At 43.6% G+C, this 15,741-nt stretch overlaps 1 protein-coding gene across 1 annotated transcript in view; it reads right to left on the bottom strand.

Annotated features, from left to right (window-relative positions):
• The window catches only part of LOC118155650 (ras GTPase-activating protein 1-like), a 113,386-nt gene extending 102,711 nt beyond the window's left edge, over positions 1–10,675 (bottom strand). Inside the window, exon 1 of the mRNA XM_035309034.1 lies at positions 10,008–10,675. Coding sequence (XP_035164925.1) covers positions 10,008–10,456 — 449 coding nt within the window. The 5' untranslated portion in view covers positions 10,457–10,675. The remainder of the gene's footprint in view (positions 1–10,007) is intronic.
• Between the last annotated feature and the right edge of the window lie 5,066 nt (positions 10,676–15,741).

The following is a 15,741-nucleotide window of genomic DNA, read 5'->3' as shown; positions in this document are numbered from 1 at the left end:
CATCCTCCCCCCTCTATGGGATAGGGGAGAGAAACAAGAAAAACTGAGGCTGGTGGGTTGAGATAGAGACAGTTTATTGGGACAGAAAATAATAATAATGATGTGTACGGAGCGGGTGATGCACGGTGCCGTTGCTTGCTACCCGCTGACCGATGCCCAGCCTGTCCCCAGGCGGCCGGCCCTCCCAACCCAGCTAGCCACCCCTATGTATTGTTTAGCGTGACATCAGATGGTATGGAATACCCCTTTGGCCAGTTCGGGTATGCTGTCCTGGGTCTGTCCCCTCCCAGCTCTTGCTGCACCCAGCTCCTGCTGCACCTCCAGCCTGCCCACTGGCAGGACAGAGCGAGGAGCTGAAAAGTCCTTGGCTTAGTGTAAGCACTGCTCTGCAGCAATTAAAACATCAGTGTGTTATCAACATTAGTCTCATTCTAAATCCAAAACATAGCACTCTACCAGCTACTGGGAGGAAAATTAACTCTATCCTAACTAAACCAGGACAGCTTCTAAAACAAAGAAGGGAGAGTAGGGGTGTGAACCCTAGGAAAAGATAGATAAAGTATGCTATGTTCTTAATTTTTTTAAATCAATGGACGGAAGGTCCTTGCATCTGTCCGTGCAGGAGAAAAAGCGACAAACAGATCTAGGAGACAGATCTGGGAGAAACTCAGTTAAAGGAAGAGCACAAGTCATGGAAAAATAAATAAATAAATAAAAATAAAAAATTACAGCACCAATTACTGGGAAGGGCCCTACACTGTAATAACTTGGGGGCCGACGTTGTGCTTGTGTTTTAACAGAAGCCGGTGCTAGATGGGTGTCAGCACCATGAGTCCGTCCGGCCGTCTCATCATCTGCCTTAACATGATCACAGCACCCTTCTCTGCGGTTTGGACTCCAGCTCAAACAAAAAACAACGTCTGGGAGTGTCCGGCTGGCATATGCAGGACCCACAAACAAGGACTCCAGGAGCTGGAGGGGCAGCCAGAGCCCCCCCCGCCTGGGCAGCACTCAGTACCTGCCTCTCCCAGGGATGTGGTTACAAAGTTTGTTAAAGATAGAATTAGTATGCCTGGTAGTTTTTCTCTGTGTTTTAGTTTGTGTTAATCGTGCTTTTTTATGTTAAAGAAGGGGGAGATGTGGGAGTGTGGCCATGGGGGTCGACAAGCCTCATGGCTGGTGATAACATCAGGAATGTAAAGAGTTTGGAGGAGGGAACAAAGAGGGGTGATTCAGGAAATGCCTTGCTGTCTCAGGTTGCTTGTTCTCTGGAACGGTGGTAAAAATGTTATTAGAACACTTAATACCTAGATATGGGATAATCCAGTACATTGATTCTGATCTATGACACTCACTTCACTTCTAAAATAATAAAATTATTATGTCAATAATTAGGTTTTCAGTGGGAATACCACACTCCGTGGCACCCACAAAGCTCGGAGAAAGTAGAACGAATGAATCAAACAATAAAACAATTGGGTAAGTTACTGATCGAGACAAATGCCCTGGATGAAATGCTTACCACTGGCACTTTTAAACATTAGAACTAAATCACACACTGAGACTGGATTATCACCATGTGAAATGTTATATGGCATGCCTTATTCTCAAGGGATGCCCTTAGGGAACAATGTAGTTGAGGATCGTAGGATCCAGAAATATATAATTACCAGTGGTAGAAGATTAAAAGAGCTAAGAGAAACTGGGATGATGGCTCAGACACCACCTTTTAGTATTTGCAATTCACCAGTTGAAACCAGGAGAGAGGGTTCTAATAAAAACATGGAAAGAAGAAAGCTTATCTCTCCTCTGGGAAGGACCTCTTCTTGTTTTATTAAAAAAAAAAAAAAAAAAAAAAAAAACAGCCAATATTTATTAACTTATCTATTAGCTGTTATCTATTAACAAGGAAACAGCTGTGAGAACTGCTGAGAAAGGATGGACACGTGTCGTGAGTAAAAGGTCCAGTGGAAGAGTAGAAAGTAACATCAGAACCAGGAGAAACTAAACTAACAGATGGACTTGAAGAAGCCTTCATCAGAGTATAAGCTAAATTGCTGTGGGAATTTTATTGTAATTACTCCTTTATTGTAATTACTCCTGAAAAATTAGTAAACAGAGAAACTCTTGAATAGATACCTACTAAGGGAAGAGATTTATCAATAACAGGGACCAGTTAAGCGTTATCCCCTGAAGGTACCGAGAAGGTACATCTGCAATGTACACCCCTTTAAGATTAGGGAAGAGGGCAAGACCGGATAGGGAACTGGTGCTGCGGCTGGGAAGGTCTGCCAAGGGCTGCAACCCCTTCGGGCTGTGACCGCCGAGCACTATGGCCCTTACCGGACCTCTTCTAGTCCTACTCGGGGTGAGTTTCTTGGCCCAAGCTACGGCCAACAACTGCAGTCAACTACTAGAAAAGGATAGTTGAGCTCCCAGACATTGGTGTATCATACTGTCTATGACTGTAAAGGCCAGAAAAGAGGAAGCTGCATTTTTAACCTGACTCAGTATGCTCTATGCAGAGAAGGTGACAGGACTGTATGCTGTGATCCAAAATAACTCCCTTATCATTATTGGGTAGACATGAAGACAGATTCGAAAGTAGGCAAATTAATTGGAACAAGTGAAGTTGTAACCACCCTGAATACCTCAGTGTCAATAACCTTTGATGCCTGTGATATTATAGATGAAGACCCATATACTGATTGCAAAAGCCTGAGTTGGAAGAGATATAGTAACCAGCCCAAGTACATTAGTCCTAGAAAGGGTGGAACAGTGGCTTCTACGTGTTACACTGATTGGATAAGAGATTATCTGTGGGAGAGGAGATATCATTAATGTGGACCCTCAAATTGAGGTTGTGCTTGTTGGAGTATGGATCCTGGGGCTATAGGACCCCAATAGATATGTTTAATAGAATAATTAGGTTGCAAGCTGTAGTAGAAATAGTTGTGAATAAAACTGGAGATGCACTCCGATTAATTGCAAAACAAAATACCAAGATGAGAACTGCTTTGTATCAAAATTGCTTAGCTTTAGATTACTTGCTAGCACAAGAAGGAGGAGTCTGTGGAAAATTTAACCTCAGTAATTGATGTTTAGAGATTGATGATGAAGGAAAAGCTGTGAATGAACTTGTAAAAAGAAATGAAGAAAATTGCACATGTCCCAGTTCAAACTTGGAATGAAATCAATTTAAGAGAATTATGGAGGGACTTTATGGGTGGTGGTTGGCTTACTAGAATCAGGAAAGTTGTATTGGGAATATGTGGAGGGTTGTTTAATAATTCAGTAATTTCATGTTTAACACCCTGTTTTACCAGACTAATACACTCGGTTATACAAGGAATGCAAGTATCTGTGTTACCTCTTGACCCAGAACCAGGGTAAAGGAGAAAACCCATTCCCTGATGATAATAGAAACAAAAGTGGATCCAAAAGTGGTACCAATTTGGCAAGTATTGACTCGATTGAATAATAATAATAATAAAAAACACGAATCAATAATATGAAAAAAAAGAAATGGGGGATTGTGAAATGTGTTTATTTGATTTGTGTCAGTATCGAACAATGCTAGGGCTGCATGATGAAATATAAGCTCCTATTTAAGAAAAACAGTGATTAGTATACATAGTTCTTGTATCATGCAAAGGAAGGGTCCAGCAATTTGTGTAAATAGAGGGTTTGAAGGGCAAACATTGAGACTCTAGTCTGGGAGATAAGAGGACCAAGGAGTTTTTGGTTTTTTTTTTTAGGAAACTGCAGACTTTTGCATGGGACGCTGTGCAAGCCTCGGATATCCAGCAAAGAGATCCACCAAATAAGGAGAAAGGGGGAGTTGAAGGACGACTGAAGGACAAAGCCTGGGAGGAAGACTACGAGCCTTCAGCACAAGAGACCCCCAGAAAGACCACCAGAGACTGATACGCATGCGTCCGGAGAGGGTTTGGATTCCGGGAACTAATTATAATAACCCTGCTTTTTCTAGGAATAGTGATGAATATGTATTAGTCTAGGAGCATAAAAATCTACCACCTGATGTAACAGGTGTGCGTCCTGGTAGAGCAGAGACTCCCGGTGCACCCAGCACTGTTTGCTTGCCTCTATTCACTTAATAAATCACAAAAATCCTATTTGGGACTCAATCATTTATCACATCTTCATCTTCATCCTCCTGCTCCTCTGATAGCCTGGCGTCGTCTTCTCTACACCTAGACCTAGCAGAAGACTCTCTGCATTCTAAACGACCTGACTCTGCACCATTTCTTCACCTTGGTTACGGGTGCATTTTTTCACCTTGGTTACGGGTGCAACCGACACTGGTACAGTTTGTTTTCCTGGCTCAGCCTTGGGGCCTGTTTTAGGGCTTGGAGTGGGTGCTGGGTCTGTCTCAGAGGTTGAAGTGGCCGCCGGGTCTGTCACTGGCGTTATACTGGCATTGAGTGCAGCTCGGTAAGCATAGGCCAAGCCCCAGCACGTTGCAGTGATTTCTGTATGTCTGGTACTGCCAGGATGATGACACACCTTTTTCAAGCACTCCACCAGTTTTTTAGGATTTTTCAATTGTTCAGGGGTAAATTTCCAAAGCACTGGAGGTGCCCACTGCTCTAGATGCCTGCCCATACCCTCCCACTCTCCCTGCCACTCATAACTATCCTGCCTCAGGACAGATCTCTGGATAACACTCTTAAGAATTTGTTTAACCTTATACAGAACCTGAAATGCATTCAGGAGACATAACAATGAGAACATGCTGGTCTGAACATCCCAAGGATATTCGAAGTTTTGGAAAGCTACCATAACTCGCCTGGAGGAGAAGAAAGGGGGTGAACAAATGGGAAAAAACATCTTCCCCTGACCCCTCCATAGATTGGCTCCCTGAAGAAAAAGCATTAAAAGTGTAATTATTAATAGTTTCTGAGGTAGGGTTCCCAAAGTATGGAGTTGATGACAATGTTGAGTACAAATACCAGGTTAGTCTCATGGCCGGTAACTTTATCATATCATAAGCCAGTATTACGCAGTACAGCAAAATAACAACCTTGTACCAACCCCCCGCATTGATAAGCAACACAACAGGGAACACATACAGTAAGTAATGTGCTATGTAACTCAATTCGGAAAACAGGCACAGCAGACTTGAGATCACAAAAAAACGACACTGTGATTAGTAAATATTAAACTGATGAAATGTTTATCAGAACTTTGTTTTAATACACTCTATTCAGATCTATTGTTATCTCAACCCTTCGAGCCCCACGTTGGGCGCCAAAAAGGTCTGTTGTGGTTTAACCCGACCAACAGCTAAACACCACACAGCCGTTCGCTCACCCTCCCCCCTCCCTCTCTGGGATGGAGGAGAGAAACGGAAAAAAAAAAAACTGAAATCTATGGGTTGAGATAGGGACAGTTTATTAAAATAGAAAATAATAATAATAATAATATGTACAAACAAGTGATGCACAATGCAATCGCTCACCACCCACTGACCGATGCTTAGTCTATCCCCGAGCAGCCGGCCCCCCACCCCGGCTAGCCACCCCTATATATTATTTAGCATGACTTCAGATGGTATGGAATACCCCTTTGGCCAGTTTGGGTCAGCTGTCTTGGGTTTGTCCCCTCCCAGCTCTTGCTGCACCCCCAGCCTGCCCACTGGCAGGACAGAGCGAGAAGCTGAAAAGTCCTTGGCTTAGTGTAAGCACTGCTCTGCAACAAGTAAAACATCAGTGTGTTATCAACATTAGTCTCATCCTAAAACAGCACTCTACCAGCTACTGGGAGGAAAATTAACTCTCTCCTAGCTAAAACCAAGACACCTTCCAACTCAGATATTCTGTGATGAAAAGCAAGCACAAACAAATCTGTACTGTGCTCATGTGGCAAGGTTTTAGTAGCTGGGGTGAAGACTGCAGGGGTAGCCTCTGTGAGATGAGTCCAGAAGCTGCCCCATATTAGATAAGAGCCAGTTCTAGACAGCTCCAAGAGGGACCCACCACTGGCCAAAGCTTAACCAAGGAGCAAAACTGATTGCACCTCTGTGAGAAGGTATTTAAGAAAGGGAAAAACAAACAAACAAGAAAAAACTACTGCACAAAAGCAGCTGGAATATAGGAGTGAGAAAACATAAATGTAGAAATGACCCTGCAGACACCAAGGTCAGTGAAGAAGGAGGGGGAGGAGGTGCTCCAGGGACCAGAGCAGAAATTCCCCTGGAGACCAGATCAGAAATTCCCCATGGAGAGGGACCATGGTGGAACAGACTATCTCCCCTGCAGCCCAATGGGTACCATGGAGGAGCAGATATCCATACCGCAGCCCATGGAGAGCCCGTGGAAAAACAGACCACGGGCCAGAACTGCAACCTGTGGAGAAGAGCCCACGCACATGCAGGTGATCTGTCAGGAGGTACCACCCATAGGGGACCCATGTTGGAACAGTTCTTGAAGAACTGCAGCCTGTGAGAAGCCCACATAGGATCATTCTGGTAAGGACTGCATCCCATGGGAGGGATCCCATGCTGGAGCAGGGGAAGAAAACAAGGAACGAACAGCAGATGACAGCATTGTAGACTGACCACAACCCCATTCCCTGTTTAGCTAGCCATCACTGTGAAACCACCAAAACTTGGAAAAGAGAAGAGGAAATGGAAGTGTATTAGGTGCTTGTTTATAATTTTAAGGTGACAGATGTTTGTTTTGGTAATGAAGAGTTCAATTCCATAAAAGCAGATGGTATGACTACAAAGAAAAAATGAGAATGGTAAAAGCTGTCTGTATAAAATAAAAAGCTTTTTGATGTTTCATGCCTACATTTTTAATTACCCAATTTAACTGTAAGTAATAAAACAGGGATAAACGATGAAAAATAGGCAGATGGAGGTATAAGTTTCTGAATAATTCTTTTAAAAATATATTTACTGTTCAGGTATTTTTAATGTTAAAACTATCCAGAAGAGAAAACACAATTATGCTGGTCCTGCAAAGACTTCAATACCCCTTTTAATCTTAATAAGTATCATAGAACAACTTGGGTTGGAAAGGACCTTAAAGATGATCTACTTCCAATCCCTCTGCCATGGGCAAGGAAACCTCCCACTAGACCAGGCTGCTCAAAGGCCCATCCAATCTGGCCTTAAACACTTCCAGGGATGGGGCATCCACAGCTTCTCTGGGATAAGTTGTTCCAGTGCCTCACCACCCACATAGTAAAGAACGTCTTCCTAAAATCTAATTTAAACCTACCCTCTTTTAGTTTAAAGCCATTACACCTTGTCCTATCACTACACTCCCTGATAAAGAGTCCTTCCCCAGCTTTCCTGTAGACCCACTTTAGGTACTAGAAGGCTGCAATAAGGTCTCCTCAGAGCCTTCTCTTCTCCAGGCTGAATAACCCCAATTCCCTCAGCCTATCTGCATAGGAGAGGTGCCCCAGCCCCCTGGTCATCTTTGTAGCCCTCCTCTAGACTTGTTCTAATACATTCACGTCCTTCTTGTGCTTGGAGCCCCAGAGCTGAACACAGCGCTCCAGGTGGAGTCTCACAAGAACAGAGTAGATTGGCACAATCACCTCCCTTGAGCTGCTGGCCACGCTTCTTTTGATGCGGCCCAGGATACAGTTGGCTTTCTGGCCTGCAAGCACATCTTGCTGGCTCATGCTGAGCTTCTCATCAACCAACACCCCCAGGTTCTTCTCATCAGGGCTGCTTTCAATCCATTCTCTGCCCAATCTGTATTTGGACTTGGGAGTACCCCAGCCCAGATGCAGGACCTTGCACTTGTTGAACTCTTGAAGAACATCAGCCTATAGGAAGCCCACACAGGATTATAAGTAGACTCATTGACTGATACAAGAAATCAGGGCCTTTGCAGTCTTCCCCCTAGAATGTACTTGTCAAAAATTCTGTATCCTTTCATAAACATTAGCTTTCATGCTATCAGCTGAGTTATAATACAACATTCTGACAGCAAAGTCTACTCACATTTGTGAAAGTAGTACAATTATTGTGTCGAAGAGGTGATCATAATTATCCCACTTCCTAAAAATATTTCCAAAAAATACTTAGTCTGAGAAACGTAACCACCTCTAACAGCAAAGTGTCAGATTTTTTTCAGAATACCAGAATTCTGTATCTCACTGACTCGATACACAAAGAAGTAACTTCACCATTATGTGCTTCTATTACCCTCATCCTTTGTCTAAACTGCCTGATTATATTTCTAGCTCTTTATGGAAGCATACAAGTTAAAGACTATTCAAACACTGTCTTCACAAAACAACATCTTATTCTTTAGAAATGTCTAGCAAAAGTCAATAAACAAAAAGAGGAAAGGTTTAGTAAGAAGTCTTTGAAGGTTAGAGGGGGCATGTATGTTTAAAAAAATTATTTAATATTGCAGTTTGTCCTCCTTAAAACTGCAATGGCTTCTGAAATCTTGGAAATACCTGAAATAATGTAGAAATTAACTTTAACACTTCAGTTAAAAGAGAATGTAAAAATAAAACCTGAAATCTTGAAACCCTAAATTATCCACTATACTTACTATAACTTCAGAAATAATATATTTATAGATACCAATGTTTTACTTTGGAGACAGTAAGGTACTTGCTTGAGGGTTATTTTCTTGCTCTAATACAAGTCTTGCAACATTTTTATGCAAATGTGCAAGCTTCCTAAATTTAATTTGTTGTTAAATCCAAAAGTTATGTTTTGAGTACTCACTAGTTATATCAACTCTAAATAACAATTTCTGATTTTTTATTTCACAAAATATAAACACAGAACTGCTCTGCCTCTAGTCCAAGGTTCTTTATAATACCAGGACTGTAGGAATGCCAATTAACTTAACAAAAATATTTTTATTATACTTATCCTAATGAAAATTTCGTTTCTTTTTTCAATTGCCTCTTCTCTTCAAACATAACCTAATTAAAAACAACTTTTAAGAAGCTGGCTGAGCAGCAAAGTAGCCTAAGTAAAGCATTATTTCCAAAAATATCCTCTCTACTATTTTAAAATATAGAAATACTTTCATCCCTTTCAAATTTGTGTTTCAAGACTGCCTGAATTTAAAGAAAAGTTACACTAATCATATTTTTATCTGAAATGGGAAAGCTAAACTTTTTTGGAGTATAAACTTACTTTTTTTTAGTTTAAAAACTTGCAACATAAAATGATTACACATTATAAGCAACACTTTAAAACTAATTAAAGTGTTATACACAGTTCCACTTTTAAAAAAATAACGTTTATTACTCTCCTAAGAAAGATTACTGTGCTTCTAGATATTGGACAAGTCCCCCCAGTAGTTCAACAGATAATCGAAGCATATTCAGAACAGCTCATTCCTTTTTGCTATTTTGTTTTTTTAGTATTAAAAGCTGAAAAAGTTAACTCGTGCAGATCAATCTTCACAGGAGCTGACCCCAGTTAGTTGTAGAATACCATCTTGAAGTCTCAGACATTTCACGTCACTACTGCTCTTACAGTTTTTTTTTTTTTAAAAAAAAAAAAGGCAGGCAATAGTTCCTCGAGATATACAGACGCAGCTATTACACTCACGTTCACCCACTGCCAGTCATAAAACAGCACAAAAGGTCAAAAAATGGATGAGACACGCTTTAAAGCTGCAAGTACAAGTAAGCAGGACTGACTTTCCGTGGAGTCTTATGCATACGTGAGTCAAACTGAACTCTGAAATTAAGCCAGACCAAGCCACGGATTCACCGAAACAAGGAATTAAGTCTTAAAGCCATCACAAGGTTTAGCAGGTTTAGTACTTCCTACGCACAGAACTTTCCCGTCTAAATTCCTACTTCAGCGGAATCGGGGGGGGGGAACGGGGCAAAACTTCTGCGGGACTTGCATGGGAATTTGACACGCACTTTCCAGCGGAAAAAGATGGGGCCCGACGCCGCGCTTCCTGCTGCTTCCCCTCCCCCTCCGCGGGGAAGAGCCTAGGCGCGGCGGGCGCCCGACAGGGCACCTGAACGTTACTACTCACTGGTTCGTGGGGGGAGCGTTAAGCGGGATGGCCACCTCCTCCTCTTCGTATTCCGGCCCATCCAGCGAGTCGCCTTCGTCCACAGTTCCCAATCCCCCCGCCAAGGAAGACGGCTGTAACGGCAGCAGAGAAAAGACGACGCTGCCGGGCTCGGGCAGCGCTCCTCCGGACACCTCCGGTCCCTGGCTAGCCGGCGTCACGGCACCACCACCTCCGGACGCCAGAGGGGCAGACCCTGAGCCCAGCGCCAAGAGTCCTAGCGCCGAGCATAAAGCCGGACCGCTAGCGCCCGAGCTGTCTTTACCAGAGCCCACCAGGAAGTGGCCCTGAGACCCCAGTTCCTTGCTTCTCCATAGGGCGGGGTAGTGCCCCGGCTCAGCTCTGCCAACAGTTCCTATCATCCTGACGGAGGTAACCGAGACGTCCTCCTCGCCCTCGGCCGCCATCATGTTGAGCCTCACCACCTCCTAACACACGCCCCACCCCCACCCGCCGCCGCCAACACTCGCTAGGGAGGTGGCGACAAAGGAGCTCAGACTCCCCCCATGTCTGCGGGTAGTGGAGCCGGGGACGAAGGGAACATTTCCCCGACAGAGACGGCCTCCAGACAATATCTGTCTGAGAGTTCAGGGCAGCTGCACGAGGCATCAGCCCTGCTACCTCTTCCCCCTGTGAGTCACCCACAATCACCCCACCCCCTTCGAGAGCCAGCGAGCTCACGCATAGGTGGGGAAAGAAAGAAAATAAAGAGCAAGCTAGCTAGCGACAAAAAAGAGCAGATGGGCGGGCTGCACCTGCGTGTTCACTAAGGCGCACGGCGCATGCGGGCAGCTTGTGAGATGCGCCGTAAGAGGGGATGGGGACAAGTTTTCTGTTCTTTCCTGGAGGTTGTGAGGGATGCAGGGAGGAGAGAGAAGTATAAGGAATTTTCTTCACCACCATCGGGAGAAAAAATCAAACAGAAAACAACTCCACGACAAGCAAATGGACAAACAGGTGGATTTCACTGGATCGTGCCAAACTTTTCCCCCAAAGTTATTGATTCGTGGAAGAACTCTACAACTCAAAGCAAATGAGTTATAAAGTAGGTATGTGGTTTATTTCAGCGCTGGGCGCATGTGGGATAGCTCCCAAAGGCATGCGCACCCTAATGCGGCTACTTGCTTTGATTATATGCAGTAAAGGGTTACATATGCATGAAGTTTCCCAATATGCCTATACGTATTCATAACCTATCCCTGCTTTGTATTAAAATTAGTTCCAAGAAGTAATTTCCATAAACTCCTCCCATCTGCGCTTGCGCAGTGCCTTCTGGTGGTGGTTGTCAGAGGGTCGTGGGGATGAAGGCTGATAACTCTTCTTCATCACCACTAGTTGACCCCCTGCCTTTGTACAGACTCAGCTGCTCCTTGGCTCTTGTCCAAACCTCAAGGTTGGTCTCAGCTGGTTTTTGAGACAGATTCCCCATTTTTGTCAGGAAACATCCTTTGTGAGGGGCCCCGAGACTCCTTGTTTCAGTTAATTTACACAGTAGTAAGCGAAGACACTCAGCAACATCTATTTTAATGTGATTAAGCAAGCCCCCATTCTTCTATTCCTGGCTTTAATAATAATGATTGTTTTATTTAGAAATCATTAATACGATTAAACAAGTCCCCATTCTTCTATCCCTGGCTTCATTATGATTTCAAAGTTGAGAACAACTGTGTCAGCCTTTTGGACTACCAAAGCGTGAAGCAGTAAATATGTCCGTAGTTCTGTAGGGAGAGCAGGGTGGCTCTCATGTCATCCCAACTTGAGGAAAAAAGCAGGAATTTGCTCGGTACTATGCTGTTACCTAAAGGGAAAGTAGATCTAGTGAGGCACCGCAGTGCAGATGCTGCAAGTGAGAGGTGCAGGCAGACAGCGATGGGGGCTGAGTATGGGGAGGGTGGGCATGCTCGATGGGGGGCTGAGGAGGTAGGGGAGCAGGTGCCACAGGCATCTTATTTACAAGATAAATAATATATATTAATATTATAAATCGCAGAATGGTTGAGGTTGGAAGGGACCTATGAAGATCATCTAGTCCAACCCCCGGCCTAGCACGATCACCTAGAGCACAATGCACAGGAAGGCTTTCAGGTGGGTTTTGAATATCTCCAGAGAAGGAGACTCCACAACCTCTCTGGGCAACCTGTTCCAGTGCTCTGTCACCCTCATAGTAAAGAAGTACCCTCTCATATTCAGCCAAAACCTCCTGTGCTTCATTTTGTGCCTGTTGCCTCTTGTCCTGTCGCTGGACACAACTGAAAAGAGACCGGCTCCATCCTTGCAACACCCTCCCCTCAGATATTTATACACATTGATGAGATATTGATATACATTAATACCTCAGTCTTCTCTTTTCCAGGCTAAACAGGCCCAGCTCTCTCAGCTTGTCCTGAAAATAAGTACTATTTATCTTGTAAGAGTTGCAACTATATAGCTACTTAAGATATATTTAATCTGCACTTTTCTGAAGTTTATCTTTATCATTAATAATTCTACTAAATTCAGTGGGTTTACTTGGATACATTAGGTTCACCTCAAATGTAAGTACCTCCATGATCAAGAGACTATGTGATATATTGCCAGGCAATGTAACGTGTAGATATCTTTTAATTTTTATTTTCAGTAATAAAAGAGCTGGCAAATAATAGCACATTGACACTTGCATGTCTCTCGAGTTCCCAGAAGGCATCTAAGCATTCAATTTTTCAAAGCTTTGTATTACCCAAAAGTGTTAAGTGAATTTCTCCTGAGGCCATAAAACAACCTAATACTCTAATTTTCACAGCTTTTCAGCCAACATCTTTTTATGTGCAGAAACACAGTTTCATATCCTGCCTTTTAAAGGCAAAAATTAATTCTAGTTACACCCCTAATATCAATGGAATTATGCTGTATTTGTGCTAGTGTCAATGAAAGCAGAATCAGGTTTAAGTCCTCAGTTTACAAGACTCTAACACATCTGTACCCTATTGTTTTTCTTTTTAAGAAGTTACAGCTTCAATGTCACTTTCTTATGACTGATTTCTGCATTACCATGTTTCGGTATCATATATGTAATTTCAAATAATCTTGTCGTTTGTTGTGGGCTTCTATTTACTGCTATTTACTTAATAAGATTCCCTTTATGATGCAGTCTTTTCTAGGTGCTTTCAAGAGCAACAGCATGTGTATAGGTATGTGGAAACTAGAAGGACATCTGTGCTAATAATTCCTTGCAGAAGAGGGTAATGTAACTGCAGCCCTCCTTCATGAGTTTTGTTTTAGGGAGAGCAGTTTTAAATTCAGCAAGGATTCCACAGAAAGAGAGCTTCTTGGAAGATCAATTAAATTGTTAGAATCATAGAATATCTGTGTTGGAAGGGACCCATGAGGATCATCAATTACAACTCCCGGCTCCCCAAAGGACCTCCCCCCCCAAAATAAAATCAGATTATGTGTCTGAGAGTGTTGTCCAAACGCTTCTTGAACTCTGGCAGGCTCAGTGCTGTGACCACTTCCCTGGGGAGCCTGTTCCAATGCCTGACCACCCTCTCAGTGAAGAGCCTTTTCCTGATATCCAGCCTGAACCTCCCCTGTCGCAGCTCCAAGACATTCCCTTGGGTCCTATCACTGGTCACCAGAGAGGAGAGATCAGTGCCTGCCCCTCTGCTCCCCCTTGTGAGGAAGCTATAGACCGCGATGAGGTCTCCCCTCAGTCTCCTCTTCTCCAGGCTGAACAATCCAAGTTACTTCAGCTGTTCCTCATACGTTTTCCCCTCCAGATCCTTCACCATCTTCGTAGCCCTCCTTTGGACAGTCTCTAACAGTTTTATATCTTTTTAATACTGTGGTGTCCATAACTGCACACAGTACTCGAGGTGAGGCCGCACCAGCGCAGAGTGGAGCGGGACAATCACTTCCCTCGACCGACTAGCAATGCCATGCTTGATGTTTCCCAGGATGCAGTTGGCCCTCCTGGCTGCCAACGCACACTGCTGGTGACTCATGGAAAATCCTTTGTAAACAGTCCTCCTTATCTTTGAGCCCTTGCTCACAGTCCGAACAATAAGGTTACATTGATCTGGTTCTTGGAGCCCCAGGGGCTCATCAGGAGGCCTAGGCTCAGCATAGTCGCAAATGTAGCACATATTAAACAATGAGTGTTGTCTATATATTTATTCTTAATCAGTCACTCTCTAATTTCTAATCCCATATTTCAGTCCCCCCTTTTCTGGAAAATCCCGGTTGCAGTTGGCGACCATCCTAAGAGGGAATCCCAATAGGTGTAGGTAATAACTTGTGATATATTGTGTTGTCAGACTTGATCAACTGGTGGGATACCACTGGTGCCAAATATAGAAAATCACATCCGATGATTCTAACAAAGTTACAAATATAGAAGTTAGAATCATTCTTGCTAGGGAGAGTTATATTCTCCTTATTTACTTCTACAAAAGCACAAGCAGTTCTTAAACACACACAGCCTTGACCAATATATACAAGCACAGTCTTTTGACTAGTATTTGGATGAATTTCAAAGTGGCAAACACCTTGCTCAGTGTCAAGACATACATGCTGAGCATCAATTGTGTGAAATGTGTTTATTTGATTCGTGTCAGTATGGAACAATGCTAGGGCCGCATGATGAAATATAAGCTCCTATTTAAGAAAAACAGAGTGATTAGTGTACATAGTTCTTGTATCATGCAAAGGAACGATCCAGCAATTTGTGTAAATAGAGGGTTTGATGGGCGAACATTGAGACTCTAGTCTGGGAGATAAGAGGACCAAGGAGTTATTTTTTAGGAAACTGCTGACTTTTACATGGGACGCTGCGCAAGCCTCTGATATCCAGCAAAGAGATCCACCAAATAAGAGGAAAGGGGGAGTTGAAGGACGACCGAAGGACAAAGCCTGGGAGGAAGACTATGAGCCTTCAGCACAAGAGACCCCCAGAAAGACCACCAGAGACTGATACGCATGCATCCAGAGATGGTTTAGATTCTGGGAACTAATTATAATAACGCCGCCTTTTCTAGGAATAGTGATGAATATGTATTAGTCTAGGAGCATAAAAATCAACCACCTGATGTAACAGGTGTGCGTCCTGGTAGAGCAGACTCCCGGTGCACCCAGCGCTGTTTGCTTGCCTCTATTCACTTAATAAATCACAAAAATCCTATTTGGGACTCAGTCATTTATCACAATTTGGGGCTCATCCGGGATGGTCTTGGTTCCTGAATTCTGACTTGATCTTGGAGGGGCGCCCCACCATTTGGTGGCTCCTGTTCGAGTCAGGTCAGGACTAACACCATCCTGAACCTGAATAAAGGCAAGCAAAGAATTTGATTTTTTTATGAGCTCCCTTGCCGGCTGCAGCATTCTATTTTGCCCGTAATTCTGCGCGCGAAGATCCGAACGAAGACGACGGAGTCGTAAGTATTTAAGGCGCATACCGTTCGGTTGGGTGGGATTCGGTTGCCTGTGTAAGAGTGTGACTGAGACGGAACCTAGTTCCGAAGTGAGTGTGGAGGTCTTCTAACCGCGGTTCCAATCTCCCGCGAGGGACTTGGCCGGTGAAGGATCAAAGCGATTCCTATAGGATTCGTGGGTGGGTGATAGGTCCTAAACCCCCTGCAAGACACTCTTACTGGGTAACCAAGGGCTGTAGGAATTGCCACAGTAAAATTCCTAGATGGGTCAGACAAAATTGAAGACCCGG

The sequence above is a fragment of the Oxyura jamaicensis genome, chromosome W, assembly GCF_011077185.1.
Source record: "Oxyura jamaicensis isolate SHBP4307 breed ruddy duck chromosome W, BPBGC_Ojam_1.0, whole genome shotgun sequence".
NCBI classification, from domain to species: Eukaryota; Metazoa; Chordata; class Aves; order Anseriformes; family Anatidae; genus Oxyura; species Oxyura jamaicensis.
Note: the sequence above shows the minus strand (reverse complement) of the source record. Positions and strands in the feature narration are given on the sequence as shown.